Consider the following 22,293-nt stretch of genomic DNA (forward strand, 5'->3'; position numbering starts at 1 on the left):
CTTCCCTACTCCTCCCTCCCTCATGAACCCTTGATAATTTATAAATTATTATTTTGTCATATCTTACACTGTCCGATGTCTCCCTTCACCTGCTTTTCTCTTGTCCATCCCCCAGGGAGGAGGTCACATGTAGATCCTTGTAATTGGTTCCCCCTTTCCACATTCACAATGATTTGATTTCTTGTTCTTTGATGCCTGATACCTGATCCCTTCAACACCTCGCGATCACCCAGGCTGGTGTGCTTCTCCCATGTGGGCTTTGTTGCTTCTCAGCTAGATGGCCGCTTGTTCACCTGAGGAAGAGTACTTTAAGGAGAAGGAACAGCCTGTGAAGACATGGAGATGATGCAGCCCTTACCTGGGACGTGGTTTGGGACGTGTCTTTGTGATTCGCTGACTGCCTCTCTCTAAAGTCAGTCTTTGCGTCTGTCACGTGATGGCATACCCATCGCGCAGAGATTGGTTTGAGGAGCAAATGAGATCCAGGGTTTTCACACTGACCGCTACTTGGTATGTTGGACGTGTTCGTGGGAGCCATGATGATGGAGGTAGGACAGGTCATGGGCCGTGTTCTCTGCTGCACTGCTGAAGTCACCCAGGGGCCATGGAGACTGAGGATGGCCCCAAGGCTTTCCTCGAAGAAAAACACTTTCCTCTGAAATTTCAATATTCATGCTCATGTAGCCAAGTAGGGCAGACATGGCCTCCTGGAGCCTCTCATTTCCTCCCTGTGAAATGGGTCTGCACCTGTCAGCTGGTTGACTCTCTCGGGGCTTTGTTTGCATTGTGTATGGGTATCCTGTAGATGCTGCATGCGGAGTGCCATCTAATGACACGCATGCAACCCAAACCCCAAGCCTATACACTTTAGAGCCCATCCGACCTCGTGGGAACGCTGCAGAAGTGTAGAGCCGCCTCCCAGGGCTCCCTAGACCGCCACCTTTACCAACGCAATTTCTCCCATGGAGGGGCTGGCGGGTTTCCGTGCTCAATCACTGCACCACCGGGGCTCCTCGTGCTGCCTGCCCATCACACCCACTACGAGCCAAACACTGACCTTGAGATTATTAATTGGAAGGGGGAGCTCTGCCATGACTGGGGACTGTCCAGTCCTGCACACTGGATTCTCAGATGACCTCCTGAGTAACATAGCCTCACAGGGCAGGAAATAAGCTGCCGGCTGGAGAGAGGAGGAGGGAGGAGGGAGGAGGGAGGCACGGGAGAAGCGGCAGCTCTCTTTGCTGAATGGCAGATTTCATGGTTGTAGCTATTCTGGACCCAAGAAGACCTCGCCCTCGCATTTCCAGAGCTTGGCAAGGGTGTTTGTTCTCGGGGAGGGACCCGGTGCCATCCGTGCTGCACACCACAGATCGAAACCACAGGCCGGGCGGTGTAGTCCCTGTGCCCAGGAAAGGCTTTGTGCTCATGTCATCTTGCCTCCTCTTGGAATCCACAGAGAGAGAGGCGCTGCGCTTAATCCACTTGCCAGCTACCAGCCGTGTGGCAGAGAACTCTCCTCCGGAGACAGCGGTGTACACGTTTGCTGTGAATTTATCAGTATCGCTGTCGCCTGTGAGCCCAGGATTCCCCCTGATAATCAACTCGAGTCCCCTCACGGAAGGCTTCAAGGTGAACGGGCTGTCAGGCACCAGCTTTGAGGTAAGAGCTGGCAGCACACCGCTTCTCCTGCAGACGATGGGCGGCCAGCAGGAACCCTTTCCTTCTCCAGTCTCGGCCTGAGCGCTCCTCTTGTAAGCCCCAGCAGTCCTGCTTGGGACGTCCCAGAGCCCTCTCTGCCAGGTGCCCCTGGACCTCTGGACCCTCCTTTCTCACACACGCCAGTCCAATTGATCACGATGCTCAGTTATTTTATAGGTGGAAGACGGAAGCCCGTTGTGTTAGGTGTGAAGCGGGAGTGATACACTTTGGTGGATGGTTTGGGTACGGACATCTTTGGAAGCCAAGCCCTGACAACCTGGTGTCCAATGATTCTGCTTTTCCATGATTCTGTGTTTTCCTTTTCCCTCCCAGGAAATCAGGGGAAGGGTATTTAATTGGAGGACGCATGCCCTTGATTTAAAAACCGAGGCTAAATGACCGGACTTACTGTGTGAACGTTTCCCAGTAGGCAGGTTAGACCTGATCACCCACAGTCACACCACACCACAGTGGCTCTGTCTTCTAGTTGTGTCAGTTGAGTCTTTTTGGAAGTTGGTGCCCTTAGGCAGGACACACCTGCTCCTGGCATGGGGGCTAGCTGAAATTTTTGTAAGGATGGAGTCAGGTGTCAGAACCAACCTGGGCACAACGTCCACCCCCACCCCCTCCCCGTCACTCCTTTGACAAGAGAATCTCCAGTGGCCATCATCAGCCCTGCCGCTGGTCCTGCCCAGCATTCCCTGGAGGCCTTGTGGGGCCTAGTTGGCCCAGGCCTGTGTGGCCCGGGCTCTGCTGCTCCCCTGCAGCTCTCCAACTGAACTGATCTTTCACTGCATGCAGTGTCTGGACCTCATCACGGATCTTTAGAAACAATCACTCAACGACCAGACTGGGCATTCCCACTGCCCGTTCCCTAACTTCATGCCGCTTCTGCTCCCACCTGGAGCTGGACTCTCTGGTATGTGCAGAGGGTCAGTCAGTTCCTGGTTTATATTCTCGGGCCCCCTGTGCTGGATCTGCGACTTAGCTGCCCTGTCTACCTGATCTCTGGACATCTGGTTTACCTTCAGCAGTTGCTGTGTATCCTTACAGACCCCAACCCAACCCACCACCAACTCACAGAGCCCCTGTCCCTGGGTAGGGGTTCTACTCTGAACGTTTTGCTTGAAGCAGCCAGCCTTATCTGTCTCCCTAGGAGCCGTTGGTGGGTCTGACCTTGATTTAGCGGAACCCTCCACCCACCCCACCCCCCCAGGGCTCCTTAGCTGGACCAGTTGCCTGCCAGTGTGTAGCACTTAGTACACGCCCGGTGGGGAAATCCTTTATAGGCATTTGCTCTTTTAATCTCCAGAACGCCCCATGATTGCGTTGGACTGTGATCCACTTTTTATAGACGGGAAACAAGGCTCAGAGATGTTAAGCCATTTGCCCTGAGCTGCAGGTGGTTGATCTGATACTGGAACCCAGGCAGTCAAGCTCCAGATCTCCAGTCCTTTGCTTAAAAAACCCCACAACTTTATTGATTATATAGAATCAATGGTATGTAATTCACATACTATAAGATCTACCCGTCTTAGGAAAGTCTATCAGTAGGTTTTCGGGTATTTCCAAAGCTGTGCAACCACCCCTTCATCTCATTTTAGAGCACCTTCACCACCCCAGCTGGAAACCCCAGGCCCTTGAGCAGTCACTTCCACCCCACCCCCTACCCCCCATCCCTACCAGCTCCTAGCAACCACTAACTGCTTGCTCTCTCTCTGGATTTGCCCATTCTGGACATTTCATGTAAATGGAGTCATGCCATACGTGTTCTTCTGTGACTGCTTTCTTTCTCCTAGCATCATGTTTTCAAGGACCATCCATGCTGTAGCACCAATGGGCACTGCATCCTTTTTGATGGCTGAATAGTATGGCATTCTACAGATTTACCACAGGATGGTTATCCATTCGTCTGTTGCGTTGATTATACTCGACAGCTCTCATTTTGAAGCCCTGTGACGTAACGATGATGATGATGCTTTATATTTGCATAGAGGTTCTAAAGTTTGTTCACCGCTCTGATCGCTTGATTGTTGAAACTAATCCTGGCATTGCCTTATCTTAACATTCTTATTCATATTTTAGAAGTAAGAACTGAGAGACAGCAAGGTTCACTGATTTGTCCATGACAAGATTTATTGAGCATGAAATACGAACATAATGAGTTTAACTCAAGGCTTCTGACTTCACCTCCCAGCCTCTTTGTCTTAAATAGTCTTTTGGGGGTGAGCTCTATGGCCTTTTGGGGGTGAGCTCCCAATGCCTTTTTAATAAGTCTTGCCCTTCCAGCACTCCATGTGATTCAAACAGGGCCGTCAATCAAGGAAGAGTTTCCTCCATAACAACCACAGTGTACCTCCTCCTCTAAGCCCATCGATGACTCGATAGCACTCAGTGAGTGCTGGAAGACGCTCCTCTGTTCCTGATGCCATGTTGCTGCTGCCGGGTGCTATCAAGTTGATTCTGACTCAAAGCAACCCCGGGCGACAGAGCAGAGTTGCCTTGCAAGGTTCATCCACTGCAATCTTTCCAGCAGCTCATGGCCAAGTCTCTTCTCCCACGGAGCTCCTACAGGGCCGCTTGGTTAGCAGCTGAGAGCTTAACTGTTGTGCCACTAGGGCGCCCTCCTGATCACTAGAAATGGTACCTTTTTCAGTCTCTCAATCGACTCTAGACTCCGGAGTTCAGGGCAGCTGAACTGGGATGGGCCACAGGTACACAAGTCCTGCAGCTGTTCGTCAGGAGGAGACACTCCACCCTACGACCACCATGACCAGACATCCCCTCCGACAGATTCCTCTTCTCCAGCTCAGGCTGCTCACAGAAGCCACTCCTGACATCCACGGGCGATGGCAGGGCCTGTCCCGCCCCCAATCGCGGACAACCTTGGAGGAGGATGAATCTAGAGATGAGGTTATCGGACCTCTGGCTCAAATGTCTCATCGCTGTTGGCCTTAGGATTCAATCACACAGGGTCAGCTCCAAATCACGCCACCGAGCCAGCCTTTCTGTTTTGGGACACAGCAGTGTTGAAGACTCGCAGGGGGTGAGGAGGTGGAATGGCAATCACAAGAATAACAGATGCTTACCATGTGCTGTACACTCCTCTAGACACGCTACAGGAACGGACCCACGGAAGTGTGTCGTTGTGGTTGTTAGGTGCCATTGACTTGGTTCTGACCCCCAGTGACCCTGCTCACAACAGCAGGAAGCACTGCCCAGGCTGCGCCATCCGCAGAATTGTTCCTAAACCTGAGCCCATCGTTGCGCAGGACACCCAAGTTCACTAGCATTACTTGCACATCAGAGCTGGGGAAAGGGCAGAGAGAGGCTGATAGACATGCCCAGGTTCATGGCCAGGAAATGGGAGACGGGATTTGACATCAGGCAGGCTGGCCCAACCTTTGCTCATATCTCCCACACTTTTATCACTCAGCAAGACAGAAGGCCACTGGGCCACCTGTGGCTAATTGTTGGTCCAGGGCTTTCCTCCTGGAGCAGCGCCAAGAAGGGCCGCCCGGAGAAGCCAGGGAGGAATGACTGCTGAGCTGGAGCCCCCAGCTGTGAGGACAGGCCTGCGGCCAAGGTCCCTGAGGTCCCCTGGATGCTCCCTTCTGCCTTGTGATCTGCCATCTCTGACCCCAGAGCCCCCTCTGGCCAGTGTTTCCAATTGCCTATCACCTCACTCAGCTGCCATTTGCTTAACCTTGTCCAGAGTGACCTTGAACTCAATGTGCCCCAAACCAACCTTATTGCCTCTCACCCAAACTCAGGGTGGCCTCTGCAGTCTGAAAACTGCAACCACGCCGACACGCCATCTTTCCGGCTCGGTGACCCGAGGCGAGTCTGCTTCCCTCTGGCCTAGGGAATGTTCCCTGTGGGTGAAATGAGGAGGCGTTGGCCAGCCTGTGGTTGTTGTGATAGCTGAATGAAATACTCCACCAAACAGCTTGGCGAGCACCAAGTAAACATCATCAACTTTTCATCCCTCATGGCAACCACGACAACGTTTCCATTTATGTTCACAGAGGAACGATTCTTTCAGTTCCCAGATACAACATTCCAGAATATCTCTGCTTTATTTCCTTCCTCTAGGAGCGCTGGTGGCATAGTGGTTACGAACTGGGCTGCTATCTACAAGGTCAGCGGTTCGAAGCCACCAGCTGCTCCAAGGGAGAAAGATGGGGCTTTCTACTCCTGAAAATAGTTATAGTCACAGGGCCAGTTCTACCTGTTCTTATAGGGCCACAATGAATCTGAATTGACTCAATGGCAGTGAGTTTGGTTTTCAGAGAAGCCCTGGTGGAGCAACAGCCAAGCAATCAACTGCTGACCAAAGGGTTGGCACTTCAGACCCACCCAGAAGCCCCTCAGGAAAACAGCCAGGTGATCTGCATCTGTAAAGACCAAGCCCAGGAAATCCTTGGGGGGGGGGGGGAGGGGAGGTTCAGTTGAGCTCTGCCTCAGTCTCGGAGGGTCCTTAGGAGTCAACAAAGACTCAACAACACACTCTGTCCTCCCTCTAGTGTGATACACCGTCCTTTGGGGTCACTGCGAGTCAGAATTGGCTCGATGGCAGTGAGTGGGGTCTTATAGCTGGTGACCAGAAGGGGCTGGCATGGGTGAGGGCATGCAAGGACCTCAGGCTGGGGCTCCGGGGAGGACTTCAGCCTTGACAGGAAACTACAAACCGGGACACAGTAACCATCGCGGCAGTAGGCAGGTCTCTGGGGGGCATGTTTCCCTTACCTGTCTTTTGCCCCCCTGACAATGACCGAGGGCAGCGCTGGCCAAGGGCTGGCTCAGGGTCAGAGAGCACTGACAAGCTCATTTAATCCTCAAAGCCGCCATGTACTGTAGGGGTGACTGCTCTCCCCACCTCAGGGAGGAAAAGGGCGATAGGCAAGGTACTGAAGGCAGGCGGCCTGACGGCGGTGTCGGTACCCGGACTCCTGTGTGCTGCTGCCTCTCACTGACCACTCACCGGGCCAGAGGCCTGTGTTTAAGTGGGTGCTGGGCCGATCCCCTCACTGGTGGAATGGTCCCCTTTCCCCACCCAGTCCTCCTCCTGGTTATCCATTCTCCCTCTGGTGCACACCCTCCTTCCACAGCTTGCTTCTCTTAACATTCTAGATCTTTCAAAGTAAAACACAGCGCCCCTCCCTCCCTCTTCCAGGAAGCCGCTCACAGTGGTCTCTCCACCCCCCTTTCCGTGGGACCCCTGGTCTAGCTCCTCATTATGGCGCCTTGTGTGATAACTTAGCAGGCCAGCTAGAACAAGGAGTGTGACCCTGGATGCATTCACAGGGACACAGTGCCATAGCAGAGACAAGTGAATTTCCCAAAGCCACACAGCAGTTCAGTGGAGAGAATGAGATGAGAACTAGGTACTCTCTCCTTGATGTCCCAAAGGGCTGGGTCTTCTGGGAGCTCTGGGGGCTAGGCTGAGATGTGTCTGTAGAAGTGACCTCAGCGGGCTCTCCCACCATCGCCCACGACGGTTCCTGCTGGCAACAACTCTAGATTCTGGGGACCCCTCTTCTGGCCTTGGTACTTGGTGTTCCCCCTCCACCCCCTGCCCCCCCAGAAGACAGAAGTCTCCCATAACAATAGCGGATTGTGTGGAGAGGCATCAGAAGAGTGAGCAGGCTGTCAGTAGAAGTAAATGTCATTCTTCAGTATGCAGATGCATCTAGTGCTCCTCCCCTTATTTAGTCTTGGACGTGGCCTTGGGAAAACAAGCATGAAATGACGAGTTAAGATAAAATTGAACAGCAGTCCCAGGAATGTCGAGCCCTAGTGGGCTTTTAAATCCTCGGGCTTTCCATGGCCAGCCAATCGCAGCAGGATGCGTCGGACTATCTCTCTTGCCTTTGAAAAGTGGTGCACCCACAGGCGTCTCTGTTGGGCCATGACATTGGGCTTGTGTTGGGAAGACCTTGGTCCTCGGCAGGGAGTGAAAGGTGGCCTTCGAGAGCCACGCTGCTCCTTCCCATGAATAGCCCTCTGCAGAGCCCGGTGCGCAAAACGAATCTTTGCTGTGCTTACTAATGATTTTGCCTTTGGTTTTAGGTGGTCACCACCGGGAAGGAACAACTCGATTTTGAAACAGGACCAACCATATTTGACCTGCAGATTTATGTCAAGGATGAGGTTGGCACCACAGACCTGCAGATCCTCACTGTCCAGGTAACGGACGTGAACGAGCCGCCTCAGTTCCAAGGCGCCTTGGCGAGAGGTAAGCTACGCTGGCAGGTGCAGAGCAGCGCAGCCCAGATGGTGGCTTGGGGAAGGCCCTGGGGGACAAGGGAAAACCAGAACATAAACAAACAAGCAGATGTTTTCCCTGGAAAAGGCAGCTGCTTAGTGAGCAGGGAACCAATGAAATGCCTCCAGTCCAGCACCCCCCAAAATACGAGTCCACCAATTCACAGAGCCTACCATGGCAGGTGTCTCTCCATGCGTGTGCAGGGAGACTCGGGGACCACAGGTGCATCATTCTGGAGGGACCTGTGCGGGACCCATTGTGGGCTCATCCCTTCCCTATGGACTTCAGTCAGTGACCGCGGTGCTTGTTCACTGTCCTGGAGGCCCCTGAGTTTCCGGGGTTGTCTAGAGGGCAAACACAAGATAAGGCACTGGACTATTGTGTAACTTCCTACCTGGTGTCCCCATGCTCATGACCTTGAACATGATCCATATGCTGGCCACCATGAGGACCAGCTTTCTCCTACAGCCTCTCTCCCAGACTTCTGATTCAAATACTCATCTGCCTCCCTCAACGTTTCCACTCGATGTTGTTTGGGCTAAACTTGTTGTTGTTAGATGCCATCGAGTTGTTTCCAACACCCAGTGACCCAATCAGTGTGCACCAGAACGAAACACGCTCCGGGCCTGCACCATGCTGACAATTGCTCTCATGTGCAAGCCCATTGTTCCAGCCACTGTGTCAGTTCACCCTGCCCTGGGCCTTCCCCCTTACTGTGTCTCTTCTACCTTACCAAGCATGGTGTCCTTCTCAGGGGCTGGTCTCCCCCAACAATGCGTCCAAGGACGTGGGATGAACTCCCGACCTCCCTGCTTCTGAGCAGCACTCTGGCTGCGCTTCAGTCAGGACAGATGTGGGCTTTGCGTAGGGCTTTCAGGGGCCAGTCCCCCTGAAGTGGCTAGCCGATTCCTTCTTCGGAGTCTGGAGGCTCTGCCGAAACCTGATGGCCTTGCGTGACCCTGTTGGCATTTGATGTACCAGTGACATAGCTTCCAGCACCACAGTGACACACACGCCACCACAGTATGACAAACTGACGGACAAGCGGCCAATCTACCTCTTTGGATAGTTGCACTCAAACTAGTTGGCAAGTGGCCTTACGCATGGCCTTTACAGCTGGCTCCCTCCTTCCCACAAAGCCAGCATCCTTGGCTCCCTCTGGGGGTGTGGGAGGCCTCTGCGCTGGGTTTCCCCATCTGCTTTATCTAACAAGATGTTTCCTGTTTCCCCCTGGACGCTTCTCTAGGTCTAGAGCTCTACATAGCAGAAGGCGAAAAACCGGGATTCATATGTCAGGTGGAGGCCTTTGATCCAGAAGACACAATCAGAAGTATACCCCTCAGTGTAAGTCCCTGTTCACACGACGAACTACCTGCCTGGATCGGTGTAGACACGGCAGCTGGGTGCTTTGGAGTCTCAGCAAGGGGGGCCTGAGCAGCAGCAACAGGGGAGGGCTGCGCCGATTTCCAGGACCCAGAGAAGAGTGAGTGGGTGGAGTGGATCAGGGGGCTTTGCAGACAGCTGTCCCACACTGAATTCACAGCTCTGTGTGATCTCAGATAAATTCTTTCTTTCTTTGTTTATAAATCATTTTTATTGGGACCTCTTACAGCTTTTATAATGATCCATACATCAATTGCTTTAAGCACATTGTACATATGTTGCCATCATCCTTTCCAAAACATTTTCTTTCTACCTGAGCCCTTGGTATTGGCTCTTCTTTTTCCCTCTCCCTCCCCTACCGTCTTACCCTCATGAACCCTTGCTAAATTATAAAGTATTATTATTTTCCTATCTTACATCATCCACTGTCTCCTTTCACCCACTTTTCTATTGGTCATTCCCCCTCGGGTGAAGGGAGGGTTAGATGTCGATCATAGTGACTGGTTTCCCCTTCTTCCCCATCTACCCCCTACCCTCCTGGTATTGTTACTCCCATTACTGTTCCTGAGGGGTTTATCTGTCCTGGATTCCATGTATCAAGAGCTCTTATCTGTACCAGTGCACATGCTCCAGTCTAGCTGGATCTGTAAGGTAGAACTAGGGTCATGACAGTGGAGGTGGGGGAGGAAGCATTAAAGAACTAGAGGTATGTTGTGTGTTTTGTTGGTGCTATACTGCACCCTGGCTGACTTGTCTGTCCCTTCCTTGTGAGCCTTCTGTGATGGGATATCCAATTGTCTACAGATGAGCTTTGGGTCTCCAACTCCCTTCATTCACATTGATATGATTGTTTTGGGTCTTCTGATGCCTGATACCTTATCCCATCAACATCTCCTGATCACACAGGCTGGTATGCTTCCTCCATGTGGGATTTTTTGGTTTCCTGCTAGATGGCCACATGTTCAACTTCAAGCCTTTAAGTCCCCAGATGCTATATTTTGTAACATCTGGGCACCATCAGCTTTCTTCACCACATTTGCTAATATACCCATTTTATCTTCAGCGATTGTGTCCGGAAAGTGAGCATCACAGAATGCCAGGTTATTAGAACAAAGTGTTCTTGCCTTGAGGGAGTACTTGAGTAGAGGCCCAATGTCCATCTGTTACCTTGATAATAACCATATAAATATATATACATAGACCTATATCCCTACTGGTACATATAAATATACTTATATATATACATGCATATATTTAGACCTCTATAAATGTCTTTTGCCTCCTAAGTATTTCCTCTATTTCCTTTTAGTTTCCTCCTGTTCCACTACCATGTTTGACCTTCATTTGGGTTTCAGTAATTCCTCTTGGCTCATTACAGTTGATCAAACCCCACCAGGCATTCTATACCCTCCTTGACATTGATTTTTAGATCATTTGTTGTTCCCTTGTCCCTGGGTTTATTGGCCTCCCACTCCCTTTTCCCCACCTCCCCCTCTACTCTGTCCCCCTAGAACTCAGTCTTGTTTTTGCCTTGGGATTGTTTATCTTTCCTATCTTATATAGATAGACATGAAAAAAGGAAGTAGAAGAAAGAGAAATGGGTGGGTTGGTGGGCTATAAATAGCTCCAGGTCTGTCTGCTGACCCTCATGAAAGTTTTCTGATCAGGCCTGATGCAGTGCCAAGCCCTGTCCCCTGAGTCAGAAATCCATTTTCAGAATTCTTCGGGGACTTTGTTGCTTTGCTCCCCTTGCTGCTTTGTTGCACTCCCTTCGTGTTTTGCCCCTATGTGTGTGTGTGTGTGTGGGGTGAGGTTAGACCAGGTACAATTTCCTCACTGCGTCTCCAGTGCTGTCCACTGCAGTACTGTGGGTAGTGAGGGGACGTGGTGCTTTGTGGTGGGGCACGCCCTACGGTCCTCTCTCTGCCCTGGCTGCTCAGAGCAGAAAGGCTCAGACAAATTCTTACTCCTTTGGCTCTTCAGTTTCTTAATCTGTAAGATGGGAATGGTAATATCACCACCACCACCCTGCAAGAGGGGGATGTGCACAATAAGCAATGTGCATAACACCACCATGCAGCACAGGCTCTGACACACCGAGATTGCTCACTATGTCTGGCATTTTGTTGACCGAAGCACATCTGACGCTGACCATCTCAGAAACCCACAGGGGCAGTTCTGCTCTGTCTTGGAGGGTTGCACTGAGTTGGAATAGATGTACATGGCAGTGAGTTTGCTTTGGGCATACATGTATTTGAAAGTCAAGTGTGAATCCACACCCTAAAGTCAGGCATTAACATGCCAGAAGTATTCACTAGCCTTGCTCCAGCCCAGGAATTCAGGGAAAGTTTGTTGTAGGCGTGGGTGACAAGGGCCATATCCTCTTGGAGGCCTGAAGACAAGTTTCCAAGGACTCAGCTGCAAGGTAAAAAGTCCCAGTGATACCAGGCAGTGACCCGGGAACCTGTCCTGGGGAGCTGCCTTCTGGTTCAGTCTGAGATAGCTGTTCTTGCAGTGGGATCTGTTTCACTAGTGGAGTTAGAGACAGGCTGCTGTGGCCATGAAGCCTCTTGCCCCTGGGCATTGGCCTCCCAGCACTGGCTCTGCCCCAGCACATGGGCCCCTGCACTGGCTGTGTCTGGGCCAAGAAAGACATGAAATTACTACCACCCCAGGGAACCTGAGCAGACAGCTCTCCTGCAATTGCCACTACCTCACAGAGATGGGCCACTGGGAAAGGGACTCTTGGCAAACTAGTCACGTGGGTTGGGGGCTGCTGTCCTGCTTGCTGGCTGCATGGTTTCCAGCTTTAACACAAAGCAATTTTCAGATGACTGGACACAACTTGAAGTTGGGGGAGGGGCTGTTCTTAGTAGAAGATAATCTTTCTGCCCCAACGTCACTCCTTCCTTCCGTCCTTCCTTCCTTCATCCCAATTGTTGCATGAATAAGTGAGCGAATATGGAGACACTTATGGGGTCTCGGCTTTGTCCCAGGAATCAAGTTCATTTCTGTTCATCACCCTCCAGTCCGGCCCGACTTACGGCGACAGGCACAATGGAGTGGAACCCTACCCAGCCCGGGCCATCCCTATGGGCAGTCAAGGACTTTTGTGATCCAGAGGTTTTCACGGGTGGGTTTCTGGAAGTAGTTTGCCAGGTCTTTCTTCCTAGTCTGCCTCAGCCTACGAGATCTTCTGAAGCCTGTTTCTCATCATAGTAGAACACAAGTCTGTCCTGACAGATGGCTGGTGACAATACGTGAGTTGCATTGGCTGGGAATCAAACCCGGATCTCTCACAGAGAAGGGGAGAATTCTACCTCTGACCCACCACTGTCTCTACGGAGCACTCTGGCTGGTTGGTGTGTGTGTGTGTGTAACCAGTCAATCAAGTCAAGTCAAAGCCTGTTGCTATGGTAATATCTCCTCGAGGCCAGAAGCCTTTTGGATACGAGCGAGACGAACACAGAGGACCTCTCTCTGCGATATCACCTTCCTGCTTGCTGGGACTCTGCTGCTGCCGCTGACGCTGAGAGCTGGTGGAGCCCTGCTATGTTTCAACTGACTCTGGATCCACCGAACGCTGCACCCACCGGCCTGTGATCCTCCTGCTTCTGGCTTCTCCATTCTGCTTCACCACCAAGTGGCTACATGAGTCTGAAGAGGGACAAATGGACTCGCCTCGGACTTATGGACTTGAGTCAGGCTGAGTTGGGGCTCCTTCTGGATGTTAAGTTGCTTCTTCACATAAAGTTCTTTCCTGCACATAGATGAGCGTCACTTGGGGATTTGTTTCTCTAGATGACCTGGCTTAACACAGGCCCCTCGTAGAAACAATGTTAGCATAATTTTTCAATTATGTAGTTAATCCACCAGTTTGAAACGTCTTTGTTATTCCTCAGCCACAATGGCATAAATGGGATTTTATTTTTCTCCAATAAAAAGAGGCCCAGAGACAGACAGACAGTCCAGAGCTGGTGGAGCTGCTCAATGATACTCTCGGAAACCTGGATAATTCCTCTCTTGCTGCTCTCCCACCCGGACTACGTACACCTCATGGGTGCAAGATGGCCGCTGCACCTCCTGGCTTTACCTCCGCGTTCCAGGCAGAACGAAGAATGGCGACAGCAAAGAAGGGTCAACAGTAAAGGAAGCGCGCCAGGCAGTCTGCCTCCTTTTATTGCAAGGAAAACAAAAAATGTTCCTGTAAGCTCTACCAGTAGGCTCTGCCTGCTCCTCCTGGGCCCTGTGGCAACAACTGTGTGATGGTGACGGGGGACAGGGGGTTCTGGGTGGGGATCAGGTCTACAGCCCAATCACAGGATCTCCCTGACACACTGAGTTCGTTTCAACATTTACGGCATCTGCTCAATGCTACATGAGTTAGAATGAGTTGGGGGGGGGGGGGCATAGGGATTTCAAACCGACTTTGATACAGGTTTTCAAACTGTCTAGAGGGATGACAGTCATAGCCCTTTAAGAAACGCCTCATGGGCAGGTGTGGCCCTCTCAGATGAAGGGGAGCAGTCCAGGTGGGACAGCTGCAGAAGCAGGCGTTGCCCCTTTAAGGTTCCCATCCGAAGAGGGTCTGGCTAAAGCAGCTGCTGGCTGAGAACCCAGGGGCTGGCACTGTGGTGTCTGCAGTGAGTCGGGAGTTGGGTGTGTTAGCCAAGTGCTTACCCCCAGAGCTAGAAGGAAGGGCTGTGCAGAAAGTGGCCAACCAGCCTGAGGAGCAGTGACCAGCACCTGGAAGGGCCCTCCCCAGACTAGGAAAACGACAGTGACAGACGCAGAAGTAACACAGGATGGATGGCCTTTGAACTTCCAAATTCGAGTCTGGGTACTTGAGGGTGCACGCTAACCAAAAGGTACGCCCTGTAACTGTAGGCGGGTGGTGGGTTAATTTGCTATTGACCATTGCAGTACCTGACCACCTAGGCTGTTAATGGAAACCATAAAAACCAAAGACAGCAAATACAAACCCCACCGCCATTGAGTGGATTCCACCTCATCGCCACCCTATCGAACGGCCCTGTGGATTTCCAAAGCTGTAAATCTTTCCAGGAACAGAAAGTCTTATCATTCGCCCATGAAGCGGCTGGTGGGTTTGAACCGCTGGCCTTGTGGTTAGCAGGCTGAGGCGTTACCCATGACGCCACTAAACACCAAACCAAACTCACTGCCATTGAGCCAATTCTGACTCACGGCTACTCTATAGGACAGGGTGGGACTGCTCCTGTGGATTTCTAAGACTGTCACTCTTCGTGGGAGTGGTCAGTCAACTGGTTTGCCCCCAGAATGGCTGGTGGTTTCAAACTGCTGGCCTTGTGGTTAGCAGCCCAATGCATAACCACTATGCCAGCAGGGCTCCTGAAACTGACTGCGGGTGGAGCTTTAAAGAACACAGCTGATGAGATGCCCTGACTCCTGGAGGTGTGAGGTGCCTGTGCTGCCCAGACCCTGCAAGGCTGGGCGTGGCCCTGTATCAGGGTTTTAAAGCCCCGGGTGATCTAATAGGCATCTAAGCTCGAGAACTTTGGCTTTGAGATGCTAGTTCCCAACCCTCACAAACCCTCTCTTAAAGGGTGGCCTGGGGATCTGAATATTTGCAAAACATGCCCAGGTAATTCTTCAGAAGGACTGCAGATCCTGGAGCCAGTGAGTGCTTCTCATTGAAATGGTGTCCAGGCCCCTGTCAGAGAATGCACACCCCAAATTCAAACTCAACTGGCATCGGGTCAATTCCAACTCACAGTGGCGCTGCCCCTAGGGGTTCTGAGACTGTCACTCTATTGGAGTAGAAAGCCTCATCTTTCTTCCTCTGAGTGGCTGGTGGTTTCAAACTGCTGGCCTTGTGGTTCGTTGCCCAACTCATGGCCCATTGAGAACATGCTGGAATGCTCTTTAAAATGCACATTCCCACCTAGTATCTTACTTCATAGTCTCCACAACCCAGGATGCTCAGGTCAGCAGCTGGAGGGGAAGATCAATGGAACAATAGCTCTAGGGGCTTGTCCCGAAACCCCACCTCTTTAAAATGAGGATGCCTGCCCCCACACCCAGCTTAGCGACGCGGAGCTGTGTGGCCGGATTTTTAAAAACAAGGGCTCATCCGGAAACCAGATGTAATTAGACTGTGTAGAGTAGCCCCTTCCATTGTCAGCTGCAAACGAACACGACCATGTGCGTCATCTTAAATGTTTTCATTAAAAAACCAAACCGATTGCCACTGGGGACACTCCGGCCCACAGAGACTCTGTGGGCCAGGCTAGAGATGTCCCTTAGAGTTTCCATCAGAAGCAGACTCCCAGCTGTCTCCTAGACAGCAGCTAGTGGGTTCAAACTGGCTACCTTTCAGTCACCAGCCAACAGCCCAGGGCTCAGGTGTCGTCATTAAAGCCAAAAGACACAGGCGACATTCATCTCAGGACATTATGTAACTCGGAATATCCAGAATCGCCGGGTTTCCGCCTAGCGAGTGCATACACATGATCCAGGCGGTAGTTCTCTTTCTTTCATCTTCATGCCAAGCCTTGGAAAGCGAGGTCTTCCCGCTGACAGCAGATCCCCACTCAGACGAGCCACGTTTTTGACTGCTCGACAGCCACGTGCCCTAATGACTCGGTGGCTCTCATGTCTGGTGGCACAGGCTCAGAGCTGAGACGATGCTCTGGCCCCGTGCGTCTCTGGCTGTTGCAGGTGAGCAGGGCTGAGAGGCGTGCGTGGTCGGGGGCTCCGAGGATAATGAAGGAAAGGGGTTCTGCATGGGGATAATCCTATTTACTGGCATTTCTTCTTCTCCCCCTCCCACGCCCCTGACTGCAGCTCCTAAAGGAAACAAGATGAGACCACCCGCCCCCCAGCCAGCCCCATGCTCCCTCCTTCCTCCTCTGCTTGGAAATGGCCACAGTGGCTGCAGCCAAGTGCTGCGGGCCTCCTTGGAGACTCCCAGGACGTTAATCAGTCTCACAGCTGGAGGCAAAGTGATCTAGAGCGGGCTCCACATTAAGGGGCTTCCTCTGGGCCCTTCCATTAGGGGAGGATTTTGCATAAAGTGAAACGTGCTGTCTTCAGCAGACCAGACAAAGGATTAAATAAAAAGCTCAATAACCTTGCTAGGAGCTGGGTCACCGAGAGGGCGCACAGAGATGCTTCCATCTTGGTCATGTCTCTCCTCTGGCTCCAAGAAGTCTTCCTCGAAATACGACTCAAAAACCCAACTTTCTGCCCCTGAGTCGATTCCCGTGCATCGTGATGCTAGGGGACAGGGTCGAACTGCCCATGTGGGTTTCCCAGGCTGTAAATCTGTCCGGGAGAAGAAAGCCTTATCAGTCTCCCAGTCTTCTGGTGAGTTTGAACAGACCACCTAGTGATTGGCAGCTCAATTCCTAAGCCACTATGCCACAGAATAAATTGTCATCATATTTTGAGTCTTTACCTAGTAAGGGTTCTGGCTGGCTGGGACTTTGCAGGTCCAATGAGCAGTCTTCTGATTCCACAGACAGGGACAGAACGGAGACCTTTGCCTGGGCCAGGTAACTCCAGCAGAAACTGAGGTCTCCTGGCGCCCAACTGCCTTTCATCACCTTCTGTGGCAGTTACATAATCTCCTATCGACTTGAGGGAGGGTGGAATCTAGCCTGTCAATCAGGTTGCAGCTTGATGACCTCATTTGGAGGTGCGACAGAGATAAGTAGCTCCCTGGCGGCCAGATACACACTGTCTGCTAGACATTCTTGTGGACAAGCTGCAGGGAGCTATGCTGACAGAGCCAGAGCCCTGGAGCTGGAGGAGCCAGGTGAAGACCCATGCCAATGCTGAAATGCTTTCACCGCCACTGGATCCACAAGGCTCTCCACCCACTGGCCTGTGATCATCCTGCATTCAGTGTCATTGCATGTGTTGCATAACTCTGAAGAGGAACTTATAGATTGGTATTGAACATATGGGCTAATATCGGACTTATGGACTTGACCTGGACTGGCCTGGGATGTCTTCTCAATATACAATTGCTCTTTGATATAAAGCTCTTTCTTATACGCATAGGAGTGTCTATGAATTTGTTTCTGTAGTCAGCCCTGACTAACACACCTTCTACCCTGTTCTGGAAAACTCAACCACTGGTACCCTATCTCCAGTCTTTCCTGAGTGGAACCGGTCTTCCCTGGCAGCCGCAGTCGGGGGCAGACGACAGCGCACTGCATGGGGTAACTGTGCTGCAGGAGACCTCTTAAAGTGCAGGAAAGCCAGGATGTTACCCTGAAGACATGAGATGCACCTGACCCGAGCCGTGGCATTTTCTCTCATCTCCTATGTGAAAGCTGGGCATTGAATAAGGAAGACCGAAGAACAGCTGCCTTGGCAGAATGGTGCTGGCAAAGAATATCGAAAAGACAGTGGACTTCCTAACAAACAAACAAATCTTTCTTGGAAGAAGGACAGCCAAAATGCTCACTAGAAGCCAGGGTGGGGAGAGTTCCTCTCACGTATTTGGACATGTTGTCAGGAGAGACCAGTCCCTGGAAAAGTGCATCTTGCTTGGAATTTTAGGGGGGCTTCAAAAAAAGAAGCTTCTCTCTCAGCAAGATGGATTGCCCAGCGGCTGCAACAGTGGGGTCAGACAAGACCAGCTGGGAGGATGGCGCAGGACCGGGCATGTTTTGTTCTGTTGTATAGAGGGCGGCTATGGGTCAAAATCAACAGGACAGCACCTGACAGCACACCCTTCTTCCCCGTGCACCTGGCCATCCTCTCCGACCCCTCTATTCACTCCACCCCCCATAACATCAGCTCCGTCACTCAGGAGTCTCCACGCAAATGGTGTTCCCACTCCAGGTTCTCGTTCACGTGTTCAGATGGTGGCGTCGGGCAATTTCCATTCCTAAATGTGGCCGTGGAACATGATTCATGATGGGGGGAGAGGCATTGTTCTAGACATCTGTGAAGCTGAATCTGTAGAAGTCAGGACCAGGCTGGTCACGGAAAAGAAAGACACACAGGGTCTGCAGCTCTGTCCAGCAGGGACCATATCACAAATGGCATTGTGCGGGCAGAAATGTGTCCCTTCTTAAAAACAAAGAAAGACATGCCAGTATTTTCCTATAAACCTTCAACTCACTCTCACATGACCAAAACACAAACAGGAGTCAACTTAAAGGGGTCTGGTGTGTTTGTTGTTTGGAGGGGGAAGATTATGAGAGCAGTTTAATGATAGTTGTTTTTTTTTTTTCTCTTTTTCTGGTTTCCTCCATGGACCCCCCTCCCCTTTTCCCCAGATGCGTTTTCCCCTCCTCACAGCCAGGATGAGGGATTGGAGGGGATAGGAAGAGAGAATAAGGAGTTGAGTCTTCAATGAAAATATTTAGATTAAACAGAAAAATAAAGCAGGAGCCCGGCGATCATATTAATAATCTGCCACAGTTTGTCTGGCGCTGCTGGCTCATTGGGTGGATTCGTGGGGTGTGTTAGGCCGGGTTGACTAGGGACATTCATATGTGTATAAGAAAGAGCTTTATATCAAAGAGCAATAGTATATTGAGAAAACATCCTAGCCCAGGCCAGATCAAGTCCATAAGTCTGATATTAGCCCATATGTCTGACACTAGTCCATAAATTCCTCTTTAGCTTCATTCACTCAACACATGCAATGATGCCAAATGCAGGAAGATCACAGGCCAGTGGGTGGAGAGTCTTGTGGATCCAGTGGCAGTGGAAGCATCCCAGTGCTGGCGCAGGTCTCCATGTGGCTCCTCCAGCTCTCTGAGGGTCTCCGCAGCAGGAAAGGGGAGGCAGAGAGTGAGTGAGTCCCACCTCCAGGGAGCTATTTGTCTCAGTCGCTCCTCCAAATGAGATCATCAAGCTTCAAGTGGATTAACAGACTAAACCACCTCTTCACTCTTAAACCCTTCAAGTTGATGAAAGATTATGTAGCTACCAGAGTGGGCATGTACTAATGATTTAAATAAACCAGCATCAATTGTCAGTTTGTTGTGCCACGTGGTTTGTGCAATGCTGTGATGCTGGAAGGTCTGGTGCCAGCATTTCAAATACCAGCAAGGTCACCAATGGTGGACAGGTTTCAGCAGATCTTGCAGATACAACTGAATAAGCAAGAAAAATCTGGCAATCTACTTCTGAAAATTAACCACAAAAAAAAGTCCTGGACTGCACAAGAAGCTGCTGGGCTGGAAGGCACTCCATCAGGCCCATAGCAATGGACTCGGACTCAGAAACAATCAGAGCATGGCACAGGACCAGGCAACCTGTGTGTCACGGGACGTAGGGTTGTCATGAGTCAATACTAACATGGTGCCAACAGTTAGGGAATGAATGGTTCCCTGCCCCCCTCCCCAAAATACATAGGTTTGGGGTTGGGTTTTTTTTTCCTGTGCCATCTTGTGTAGCGTGGACCCTTGTCACCCAGTGCATCAGGAGTGCTTCCGAGACAATTCTTTTCCAGTGGACCAGGTACTTGAGAGTCTCCATTTCTCTGAGCCTCGATTGTTGTCTTGCCCCCCATTGTCCTTCCTGGCAAATGCTCCCAGCCACGATCTCTGGGTACCATGCTGTTAGGTGGCATCAAGTCACCTCCCGCCCACAGGGACCCCACGTACAACTGAACAAGACCCCCTGGAGCCTACGCCTCCCTCACAAGGGTTTCTATGTTTCAGCCCATGTTGCAGCCACTGCATCAATGCTTGTTGCTTTCCACTTTGCAAAGCCTGATAGCCTGCTCCAGGACCAGTCTCACCCCACAACCTGTCTAAAGTCTCACCCTCCTGCTCTCTCAGGAGCACCGTGGCTGTACTCCTTCCGGGCCAGATCTGATGGTTCGGTTGGCAGTCGTGGTGTTCGCAACATTCGTCATCAAAATGTGGTTCAAATGCACCCATTTTTCTTCTGTCTTCTTTACTCAATGTCCAACTTTCACATGCATAGGAGGCGATTGAAAATACCATCACTCTGGGTCAGGAGCACCTTGGTCCTCAAAAGAACATCCTCGCTTTTCAGCCCTCTGAAGAAGTCCCGTGCGGCAGATTGACCCTGTGTGCCGCATTGCTTGATCTCTCTCTCTTTTAAATTTTTTTCCTACAACTTTTTATTTTGGAAATTTTCAAACCTATGGAAAAATTCAAAAATAATCATCATCCATAACCTTTTCATCCACATTAGTCAATACTTAATATATTCCATTTTTGCTTTTCTTAGCCCCAAATAAGTTTTATTGACATGTATACTTCCTATACTATACAAATTAATCACTCAATCACATTAAGAGGAATTGGGTAAGCATCACCACAATCAACTTCAGAACGTTTTCTTCTTATCCTCATTGTTCGCTCCCCATTTCTCCCTCCATCCTCCCCTGCCATACTCCTAGGTAATTATCAATCTATCTCTACAGATCTACATCAAAAGATCTAGCATCTGGGGTCTTAAAGGCCTGAAGATAAAAAAGCAGCCATCTAGCTGAGAAGCAACAAAGCCCACATGGAAGAAGCACACCAGCCTGTGTGATCATGAGGTGTTGAAGGGATCAGGTATCAAGCATCAAAGACCCAGAACAAAAAATCATATCATTGTGAATGAGGGGGAGTATGGAATGGAGACCCGAAACCCATCTGTAGGCAACTGGACATCCCCTTACAGAAGGTCACAGGAAAGAGATGAGCAGGTCAGGATGCAACATACAATTTTCCTCTAGTTCTTTAAAGCTTCCCTCTCCCCCACCCACTGTCATGACCCCAATTCTACCTTACAAATCTGACTAGACAAGAGCATGTACATGGGTACAGATAAGAGCTGGAAACACAGGAAATCCAGGACAGATTTATCCCTCAGGACCAATATTGAGAGTAGTCATGCCAGGAGGGGAAGGGAAGGTGGAGGGAGAAAGGGGGAACTGATCACAATGATCTACCCATAACCCCCTCCCAGAAGGTGGACAACAGAAACGTGGGTGAAGGGAGACCTCAGTCAGTGTAAGACATGAAAAAATAATAATTTATAAATTATCAAAGGTTCATGAGGGAGAAGAGGGTGGAAAAAAGGGGAGGGGAAAAATGAGGAGCTGATACCAAGGGCTCAAGTAAAAAGAAAATGTTTTGAAATGATAATAGCAACAAATGTACAAATATGCTTGACACATGGATGGATGTATGGATTGTGATAAGAGTTGTACGAGCCCCCAATAAAATGATTTTTTAAAAAGAAAGAAAGAAAACTATATATTGTAAATTCTAGCCTCTACACCTTCCACTAGAATCCCATGGGGCAATGGGATTTCTTTGTTATGTTAATGAGGCAGTCTTTGGAACTTGAATCTCTTCTGTGTTAGAAAAGATTCAGCAAGCAGAGATGGGGGAAGACAGATGCCCAGGAACGTGAAGATAACCCAGGAAAAGAAGCTGAAAAGAGACAAGAGCCTTCCCCAAGAATCAACAGTTGTCCCCAAGAGCAGTCTCCCGAGTTCAGACTCCCCAGACTTAACTGGGAGGAAATAAATCTCTGTGTTAAAGCCCCTCCCTCCCCTATGGTCTTTCTGTTACAGCAGCACTAGATAAGTCAGGCCGCCACTGGCAACTCCACCACCACTCCTGTGGCCTCGAGACTCACTGAGATGCTCCGGGGTCTTGTAAAAACAAGCCTGCCTTCCTTCTGGGAACCCTGGTGGCATCTTGGTCACACGCTGGGCTGCTTGGTCAGCAGTTGGACCCCATTGGCCACTCTGAGGGAGAACGACCAGGCTTTCTCCTCCAGTAAACAGTTCATTTCAGAAACCCACACAGCAGTTCTACCCTGCCATACGGAGTTGCTGTGAGTCGGCATCAGCTTGATGCCATTGTTTGTGTTGCTGGTTTTCCTTCCCTCTGGAAACGTTTGCCCCGCTGGCCTGGAAGTAACTGATGGATGCAAAGTCAAGGCAAGCAGGCCCACACTGCGGA

At 50.7% G+C, this 22,293-nt stretch overlaps 1 protein-coding gene across 1 annotated transcript in view; it reads left to right on the plus strand.

Annotated features, from left to right (window-relative positions):
• Positions 1-1,425: 1,425 nt before the first annotated feature.
• Positions 1,426-22,293, plus strand: part of CDHR3 (cadherin related family member 3) — a 70,784-nt gene continuing 49,916 nt past the window's right edge. The window contains exons 1-3 of the mRNA XM_075557366.1: positions 1,426-1,659; positions 7,771-7,936; positions 9,213-9,310. Of these exons, the coding sequence (XP_075413481.1) occupies positions 1,426-1,659; positions 7,771-7,936; positions 9,213-9,310 (498 nt within the window). The remainder of the gene's footprint in view (positions 1,660-7,770; positions 7,937-9,212; positions 9,311-22,293) is intronic.

Source organism: Tenrec ecaudatus, chromosome 9 (genome assembly GCF_050624435.1).
Source record: "Tenrec ecaudatus isolate mTenEca1 chromosome 9, mTenEca1.hap1, whole genome shotgun sequence".
NCBI lineage: Eukaryota > Metazoa > Chordata > Mammalia > Afrosoricida > Tenrecidae > Tenrec > Tenrec ecaudatus.